General features: G+C 38.9%; 2 protein-coding genes across 2 annotated transcripts in view; both read left to right on the forward strand.

Moving 5' to 3' along the window:
- The window catches only part of LOC140946730 (uncharacterized), a 16034-nt gene extending 13345 nt beyond the window's left edge, over window positions 1–2689 (forward strand). The window contains exons 9-11 of the mRNA XM_073395836.1: window positions 1–99; window positions 903–933; window positions 1573–2689. The exon at window positions 1–99 is cut by the window's left edge and continues 67 nt beyond it. Of these exons, the coding sequence (XP_073251937.1) occupies window positions 1–99; window positions 903–933; window positions 1573–1856 (414 nt within the window). The 3' untranslated portion in view covers window positions 1857–2689. The remainder of the gene's footprint in view (window positions 100–902; window positions 934–1572) is intronic.
- Window positions 2690–4027: 1338 nt separating this feature from the next.
- Window positions 4028–10000, forward strand: part of LOC140946731 (uncharacterized) — a 15194-nt gene continuing 9221 nt past the window's right edge. The window contains exons 1-4 of the mRNA XM_073395837.1: window positions 4028–5692; window positions 6415–8117; window positions 8585–8630; window positions 8909–9176. Of these exons, the coding sequence (XP_073251938.1) occupies window positions 4030–5692; window positions 6415–8117; window positions 8585–8630; window positions 8909–9176 (3680 nt within the window). The 5' untranslated portion in view covers window positions 4028–4029. The remainder of the gene's footprint in view (window positions 5693–6414; window positions 8118–8584; window positions 8631–8908; window positions 9177–10000) is intronic.

The raw sequence follows: 10000 nt of genomic DNA on the forward strand, positions 1-10000 counted from the left end.
GCACAAGTGGAATTTCGTAACACTTTCCAACCCACGGGGAGAAATCTTTCGCTGTGCACATTGCACTTACCGATCCCCAATCAGTACACCTATAGTATGGTAAGTCGTATTTAATTTTTGCAGTAAGAAATCAGGTTCTGGTGAGAAAAAGCTGCTTAAATTTTCCAGGTCCAGAAGGGGTACTCAACAAAGTTTTATGCAGGGATCCTCCGCCCCGAAGTCCAACCCCTTACCCTTCTACATGCCATTTTGACAGAAACGGTACCCCTTAAAATCGTATTCCTTTTATCGACAAATAGAAGCCCTTTCACACACCAAGTCTAGCACTTTGTATCCCTTTTAACTGTTGTAAGTGCAAGTCTTATAAGTATAAATAAATCTTAAAATCTGAACGTGTTTTAGACTTCTTCACAGCCATTTAATGCATCAGTTAGCCCTTTTAGGCTTTTTACAGACCGAAATGACAGATTCCCCTACCCTTATATCCTCATATACCTGAAGCTTGAAAAAGGTACCCCTTTTGGACGGAGCCCACCTCCCCATCCGTCCCCTCCCTCCGTATAGGCCACAGGCCCGTACATACATACATACATACATACATACATGTTTTATTTATTTGGAGTCTTATACAATAAATAGTATATCAACTATTTCCAAATAACTAAAATTACAAACAACAAAAAATTCCTAACCATATATGGCTAATAAACGGGTACCACCTATTTAAATAGGGTACTCTTCTTCCACCCTCATTGCTGAGGAGTATTGCAGTTATAGGTTAGGATCTGAAGACTTCATTAATAATGCAGGATACCACAGTTGTAGAGTATGGTAATCCAGTGTGGACAGTGTTAAAATTACAGACAGGTTAAATAATTATACCACCTTTTATGTCCCTTCAGGACTTTGAGGAACTTAGCCGACAGCCTAGTGGTAAGTTTTTCTCTTGTATATGCGTTTTACCATAAATTCTGTAAAATACGCAAGTGAAATGTTGAATGAAATTCACTATTTTCAATAATTATTGTTCAAAGTAACCGAAGGCTCCAAGCTAAAGCTTTATCTTCTGACCATCTAAGGAACATGATAATAATAATAATAATAATAATAATAATAATAATAATAATAATAATAATAATAATAATAATAATAATAATAATAATAATAATAATAATAATAATAATAAAACTTGATAGAGTAATTTTTCTCAAGGCGCGCATGCGCTTACTTACCCACAGTCAGTTTGTTATTTAACGTTTTGCATTAAAGAATTCATGCGCCTCATTTCCAACTTTGCACATGTTACATGACTGATTGATCTATTAATTGATTGTTGGTCGATTTGTTGGTTATTTTTTCATGAGTTTGTTTATTTGTTCGTTCCCTCTTTTCCATGAAAATGAATTTCTTGGTTCAACTATTGGCGTATTTTCTCATGTATGTCTCCTAGCTCGTCTGCTCGCTTACACACATTTATTAATTCCTCCTAGAGTTATCTGGAGGAATATGGTCACATTGTACCTGAAATAAATAAATTTCGGTCAATTCGTTTATGTTTTCTTTTTCTTTCAGTCTTTTCAAGAGACGTGAAGAAAGGAATTCCAAAGAACGATGAACTAGAACTCCTGTCGGAAAAAATCCCTGACCACTGGAAAAAGATTGGGCGTCGGTTAGGATTCGATGAAGCAGCGTTGCGAGCTTTTCACAAAGACAATGAAAAAGTTGCTGAGAAAGCTTACGCCATGTTGATCGCCTGGAAACAAAGAGAGGGCTCAGCTGCTACTTACCGTGTCCTGAACAAAGGGCTTATACTCGCGCAACGTAGAGATTTAGCGAACAAATTTTGTTGCTACTGACCGATTAGATTGTTACTAATTTCTTTGCGCTGAATTCACAGTAATCTACCTCTCACTTTTAATCGTTTAAATATCTTTTTTATATATATATATTAGTGTACCAAGTACAGGGTATTTATGTTGTAGCCGGCTATCTGATATATGTTGTGCTTTAATTTTATCCTTGGTTTAAATTTTCTATTCCTTTCTTCGTTGTAGGGTATGGTAATGTGTGATGATGAGTTTGAAACAAAAGAAAAGAAAACCAGTTAAACCAAGGATAAAACTGAACCATAGCATATACGTGAATATAAGTCAGAATATACAGAGAGCTCGGGTAAGACACCCACCCCCCATCCCCCACCTTGAGGTTTGGGTCATTAAAGTTCTATTTTCGTATACTTTGAGTCAGGTCTGTGAGTTGTGCCTGGTATTAGTTACAGTGAGACAAGCACTTAAATTCAGTCACTATATCTCACACGCTTATTCTAATATTTAATGTAAATATGTCTCTTCACAAAAAAGAAAGAAAATTCTTAATATTATTGTTCTATACACAGACACTCCACTCTCAAAACTGAAAAATTGTTATTCTCTCTACACGTAATTCTAAACGTGTAGCTGTTAAGTGTTTCAAGAAAACTGACAGGTGTACAGTATTAGTTTTATCAATTTTATTTATATCTGTTTTTAACATATGTATAGGTATTTTGATATTTTATGTATATACTTTAATTTTCTCATAGATTCCTTTTAATTTTGCTATATGTACAGGGCATTTTGTTTACATCAACGTTTTTTTTTTAAATAAAGTATTGTATTTATTATATTAAATCTAACCTGCGCGATAGGAAACTGTTCCACCAGTCCATACACGTTCAATATGAATACCTTTATTAAAAAGGGACAAAATGAGGACTAATATTTGCCTATTTTGGACTGGAAAAGTTCTAGGCGCAATGTATTTTGGCCACTAGGGCAAAATTTGAAGGGGACAGTGGGTGAACAATTTGGACTTGGAAAGTAAGATCCTTTGCCCCCGACATCTTTTAGGTAACCTGCGAACAGCAGACGTATTTCCGGTCGTCGCTTCTCTCCCTCCGGAAAGAGAGAAGTGACGACCGAAAATACGTCTGCTGTTCGCAGGCTATCTTTCAAGACGCTCTGCTTCAGTTTTTATGATTGCAGTTATCTGCCTTAATGTCGTCATTGTCTATTAACCAGTGGGCAGGGGAAAAGATTTGGCTAAATGTCTCAATCTATCTTTTTTTTGTTTGTTTGTTTTACTTTTTTCTTTCATGTTGTGATTTTTTTTTCCATTGGTTGTTATTCGGAGACAAAAAAGCAATTCCTGAGGATGGTTGGGTTTTTACTGTTGCGAGATAGCAACCTGTTTCTTCGAAAGATGATTAAGTGTCTAAGAACATACAACTCGAGCTTACAAAATACTGTTGTGCCTTTACTTCGAGAAAAAGTAATGATAACACAGAATGTTACTCTAAGCAATGCACAGGAAGGTAAAATACAAAAACGGAACAAATTTTTAATTCTGGATTAGTGCTAATCAGCCTTTCAGGAACTGGTCCCTGGCTAATAGAAGGACCCATCGAAATGGTACCTGCCTTTCTTTACTCCTTTTAGTTGACTCTCACGAAGTAAGGACATCACTCTAAGACGGACACATAAGTACCGGTCCCATAAATACCCGTCGAGAGAGTTGAATCTCTATGTTCAGACTTTATATTAGTAAGGGGGTGTAGGTGAACCTGACCTTGACTCCCCCCCCCTTCTGTCAACACTTCTGTCAAGGCCTGTTCTAAATTCTTCCATGAAATAACTTTACCCCTGATGCTGTTGTTTTTAATTGCTGTTATCGATTTTTTTAGTGGGGGCCGGGGGAGACGGGAAGGAGATTGCTAGTTTTCGTGTCGTTTGCCTGGGGTTCAGTGTACCGTTTTCCCTTTTTTTTCTTTGTTGCTTTGTTAAGGAACAGAGAACGGTTCAACACGATGACTGGAATTTGGGGTTTGCTTATTCCGGTTCCAGACATCCGTCCCCAAAACAACTAGGTTAAACTTACCCTGTCCAAGGTCTATATGAAATGTGCGTGACTAGAGGTTAGGTTCGCGTGACTATTCCAGCCGCGGAAGACTAAGTACTTCCGGCTTTCTTTTGGCCAGCGGTGCAATCAAAGATGGCGTCCGCTTTGGTGGAAAGCCCATCTGAACTAAATCAACTTTTTAGGGACATATCCTCGAAGTTTTCTCCAGCTGAATCAGAGGATATCGTGAAGTCTTCAAAACGAATTTATGGAGAGCAATTTAAATCGCTGGGAAATCAAGATTTGTTGTCATGTTTGGATCGTTTGTGTAAGTTCGGTTATGTCTCGAGTAAAAACCTGACTCTAATCAAGGAGTTCATTGCTACAAGATCAAACAATGAACATGACATTAACAAAAGAGTTGAAGACTTTGAGATCTCCCGTCCATCGCAGCCTGAGCCGGAAAAGGAATTACAAGGAAGAATTGAGGAGTTCAAAGATATTACGGAGAAACTTAAAATGAAGCCTTTTGTTGTTAATTTGTATGGATCCGCTGGAGTGGGAAAGACAACTCTTGCTAGGAACATTTGTGATAAATGGACTGGGAAGAAATATGTCTTTGATTTGAGAGAAACTAAAGATATGACGGCAGTTTATCTGAACATTATGGGTAAACTTGACCTAAACATCCCCGTCAATCGTTTAGATATGGCTACTGTTGTTGGAAGAATTCATAACCTGTTGAAAGAGAAAAGCGATGGTCAGTCTGTTCTTTTACTTCTTGACAATGTCGAACAGTTTACTGAAGGAAAGGAGAAGGAAAGCAAGAACTTAAGAACTCAGTTTTTATGCTTCCTGGGGAAGCTTTCAGAGTTTGATGGCAAGACAGGGTCATTAAACATGCTTCTGACCTCGAGGACTCAGCTGAGTGATTCAGAAAGGGTGTCTGATTTTAAGTTGCGACCTCTTAAAGATACCTTTTCAGAAGAAATATTGCTGCCGACAAAAACATTTCATGTTGATGCACAACTGATAAGGAAGCTTCTTGACATCTGCAAAGGAGTCCCATTGCTTTTGAAAGGAACATCTGCAATTTTGAAACAAAAAAGAAAATCTGCCAGTGAGCTAATTAATGAGATAGAAATGATCTCTAAAGAGGAAGCTGGAGTTCCTGTGAAATCAAAAGATGAAGAGGATACAGAACAACAACCTTTCAATTCAGAAGAAGAAGGCATTGATGATGAGCAAATGTCAGTGATAAGAGAAATGTTTGATACCCTACCATCTGACATTTTGAGGGTTTCTGCTGTATCAGTATCCTTGTTTCATGGGCCCTTTACTGCTTCCACCGCTGCCAAAATTCTTGGTGTTAGCATGTCCGAAGCAGTGGCACAGCTTCAAGGACTAGTAACCAATGAAATTATTCATGTAGTTGACAAAGATGCCAAGCAGTTGATGTATGACATTCATCCACTTTTAAGAAAGTATGCTGAGAGCATTCAAAATGATGCCATGTTCTATGAATCCTACGCTGAAGCAAAGGGCCGATTTTATGAGCACTTTATGTCAAAGATGAAACGAATTGCTGGATTAATAGAGTCTAGCTACATTAGGGCATTCAATGAGTTTAAAAGAGAGCGTCCAAACTTTGAGTTTGCTATTGACATTGCCTTGTTACCAGAGTACTTTAGTGTTCCAGGTGGATACCACGAAAGTGCATTGATTGTGTCCCTCTTTAATGCCATGTTGTCTGGAAAGAAGCAGACTAAGCTGTTCCATTCCTGGGCAGAGATGTGCGAAGATGACGGAAACGTAGGTATGTTTTTCTTTTCATTATTTTATTACAAGTAAATTACAAAAATCTACAGGTGCATAACAAGTGTTGCATATTAACTATTTAAACAAAATGGTCTTTTCATTGCATGTAATTCTAATGGTATTTTAATCTTACCAAGACTACCACTACCACTGCTTCTACAACTACCATGTCCACTTTCACCACCAACACTAACAGTACCACTGCCATTACCACGACTTCTACCAATATCAATACCACTTCCACCACCACTACCGGTAGCATTAAAACTACCACTCAACTTCCACCATCTCTTTCACCACAACCACCAGTACCACAACTCCTACTACTACCACCACCACCACCACCACTACCAGTACTATTACCAGTACTACTTCTACCACCACCCCCACCACTACCAGTACCATAACCACTGCCTGACTACCAATATTGCACCAGAGTACCACAGCCATCAATACTACTGCTTTTGCCACCACTATGAATTACATGTAGCACTCTATGTATCACCCCCACTGCCACAACCAATACATTTGACACTTCCCCCACCACTTGCTCTGCTACTGCTACTGTCCCTGCTGCTAACACCACAGTGCAACACAGCCTTATTATTAAGACTGCCATTTTCTCTAGCACTCTGACAACTGAGGTATAGTTACAAAGAGAATCAAATAGATTCAACGTGTTTACAATTGTTGCAAATGTTAAGTGCCCCTTTTTTGCAGGTTCCTTATTTCGCTCTCAGTTACGATGTTGGGAAGCTAAGCTGGTCTCAGACGATCAGGGTGCTCATAAAGCCTTTGAAGTATTGGAGAAGGCATCCATGTCGTTAAAACAAGTTCATGACAAAACTACCGAATCGTTCAAGCTGACCCAAGGGCTCTACTTGTATTTTGAGGGAGAAATCTACTACCAAAACAGAGACTACCACAGAGCGATTGAATGTTTAGAGTCCTCCTTAGACCTCATGGAGGGTCTTTTAGAACTTGACACCAAACTTGCCAGGTGTTACAATGCTCTGGGCAATTGTTATCACAGACTTGACAGACAGGAGAAAGCCCTCGAGTTCTACAACAAGGCACTTAAAATGCAAGAAGAATTATCCGGCTCTGATCACTACGACATGCCAGTTTACAAGAATCAGATTGGCATAGTTTATGAGGACAAAGGACAGTATGACGAGGCAGTGAAATGGTACAAAGATGCTCTTGAACTTTTAGAAGAGCTCAATTGTTTGGGATACGAAGATGAAGCACTTTTTCGTAGAAATCTCGCCAATGCTTACGTTCGCCAGAAAAAGTACGAAGAAGCTGATGAGGAGGCTAAGAAGGCGTTGAAAATCAGACGTAAAATTCTTGGAAATCACCCGGATACCGTGCGGAGCATTTTTCAAATGGGAGTTATTCAAGCAAACTTAAAGGCTTATGACAAAGCCTTGGACTTTTTCTTCGAAGCTTGGGAAATGGAGAAATTATTGGGTGCTGGGAACCACAGTGAAGTTTGGAGGCTTATTATTAAAGGAGTCTTTGATATGCATAAATTCTTAAAGAAGAAAGGCGCCGAAAAAGAAAAAGAAGAGTTTAGGCAAGACGCTTTGGCGTTTTGTGAGGGTTTCTGGAAAGAAGAGAAAGACAAAGACAAAGACAAAGACAAAGACAAAGCTTCTCCACAATTTAACTTTACTCCTTACAATAAGAAGATTATTGACGCCATACTATTTCTACTGAAGAAAAGAACCAGTAAGTTTGGAATGAAAGATAAGAAAGAAAAAGCTCTCATAGACAAATACGAAAAAGAAGCTCTTTGGTTCTATGATGGAATGCAAAGAATTACTGAGCAAAGCTTTAACAATGAATTTGACAAGGCAGCAGACAACAAAGTGGTTAATGAACTGCTGAGAGAGAGAACTGCCTTCTTGGACAAGTTAATTGAATTCTCTAGTCGACACGATGAGCATGAAAAACTTCGTAAGCATAAACAGGGGAAGATGGCGCTGTTTAAGAAAGTCCTTCTCAGGTCTGACTTTGTTGGCGAGAAGACACAGGAGAAATCAACGCTGAGGAAAGCCGTAGAAGATTTGTATGAAGACTTCGGAGAGAAAGGAAGCATTAAAGGTTTTCGAGAAAACCTCTTGACAACCTGGCAAAGGCAGTGGGAAGAAGGAAAAGGCAAAGAGGAGTCAAGAGAAAAGTTGTTGGCCAGATGGAGAATAATCAACGGCATACTTAAGCTCTGCAAAGAACTTGAAATGGAAGATCTTCGTAAGAGGTACGGAAAAGAAGCTTTGAGCTTTGGTGATGGATTGTTAGAAAGTCGGCGCAGTGAAATGAAGAATGTTGAGATAAACAGGTTGCTGAATGAACTGAAAGAGGTGGCCTTGTCGATTGGAGATCGTAAAAGAAAGAATGCATACCGCGATGCCTTACAGGTAAAAATGTTGAATAATGCAACAAGTATTAGTGTTTTCCAGATGAACTTGCACCTCTTACCGATCCAGTGTTTTGATTTGCAGATGTACAAGGTTTTACTCCATTTTTGTTAAGAATAAATCATATATGTTTTGTACTTGGCCGTAGGTCTTGGAGGCCGTCGAGATGAACATCCCCTCTCGACTTTTTCTTTGACAGAGTTGTACCTCCAGACCTACTGTAACACCATCATGGTTCTGGTAGGATAGTGAAAGGCAAAACTGGAAAGTTTCTGAAAAAATTGCATTGTGACACCTTTGGCAAAAAGGAGGTCAGAAACATTAAACTTAGAAAGTGGTGAAAGCAACAACAAAAGTTAAGCGTCCGTTTGCTATTTGAAATAGGTCTGTTACATTGTTATAAGGCCGTAAGCTTCAATGCTTCATAATTCGACATTTATCTGTTTTGCTTGACGTACTTTTGTTAGGCTTTGAAGAAGGAAAAGGAAGCAGGTCCCGGGCTAATTCAAAAAGGTAGCGTATGTCATATTTTTCGTTTAAAAGATGCAAGAGACATGAGCAAAAATGGTCTGTATCAGAGAAGTTGTTTTGCTTACTTAACCTGTAGATGTTGTTCTTTTTTGACGTTCGCCATGCAGTTGTCGTCGTGTTACTTTTTTATTAAGCGCAAACACTGCTTTTCGTTTTGATATTCGTAGACGGCTTTTGCTTAAAGGAAGCTAGGTACTTGATGTCTCTCCCATAATTTTTTATATTATATTTGCCATAGTTAAGGCCTTGTTTTATCCTAGTCATTCAAGCGTTGACCCCGCAAGTCCTTAGAGCAGAAAAAAAACCTTCACCCGAACAAACACCTAGGAGTGGTAGTGAAGAGGAAGAGGAATTTGAAGCTGATGAAGACATTGAAGCGACATCTTCAGGAGCCACTCAGGTAGAAGAATCTGAGGCAGTGGCCACAGAAGTGTCAGGGGAAGTTTTGGAGGTAGTGTCTGAAGAAGAGGTTGAAGTTGGATCTGAGGACGAAACTGAAGTCAAAGGTCGTTATGTAGCTGTGTTCGAGTAAGTATCATTTTTGCACTCAACAATTTATTCGTCGAGTCGACAATAATTATTTAAACGTATTTTCCCACTCATATCAAGAAGATAGAATTGAACATGATTACTAACCGCTCGGTCACACTGCCTCCCTTAAAAATGGCGTCTCTTAAAATGTTGTCGTTATGAGAAAAAAAGGTAAAGAAAGAAAGAAAAGAGGACGCACACTCACCAGCCGCTAGCAGGTGCAGTTGAACCTTCCACAACGACCATCTTGGTGACAGAAGAACGTGGCAGTTGTGGAGACGTGGCCGTTATGGGGTGAAAAATTTATTTTAGTCAGTATTGTGCTAAGTTCATGCTTACTTTATCCCATAATGGTAAACCAATCATATATAATATACCGAGGTAAAATACACAAAAAACTTTAATAATGTTTTGAATCAAAATTTTAACGCGACAACCAATCGACAAGGTTCCCAACATTTGCTAAAAGTATCGTAGACCATTAATATTTATGCTTACTGCAGCAGTAAAAATGGAACACAATCAAAATACAATCGCCGCGATTAATCATGCAACGCGCCATAGGGATCAAATTTCATAATCATTCTGGACTTTTTTATCAGTCGCTGAAAAAACTGGACTTTGTCGAGAGATTATCTTGGCAGTTGGGGACAGGCTTTAGTGGCCATTGCCGTTATAGGGAGGTTTAAACAAGGTATGTACTGTAGGTACTGTCCACCGGAACAAAAAAGTGACCGTTAGTGGATGTTAGACTGTGTCATGAAGTCTCTAATCGTCGCAATCTAGCCTATAACGTACATGGGCCCCGGTCACTATTTAGT

The sequence above is a fragment of the Porites lutea genome, chromosome 8 (assembly GCF_958299795.1).
Source record: "Porites lutea chromosome 8, jaPorLute2.1, whole genome shotgun sequence".
Taxonomy (NCBI): Eukaryota; Metazoa; Cnidaria; class Anthozoa; order Scleractinia; family Poritidae; genus Porites; species Porites lutea.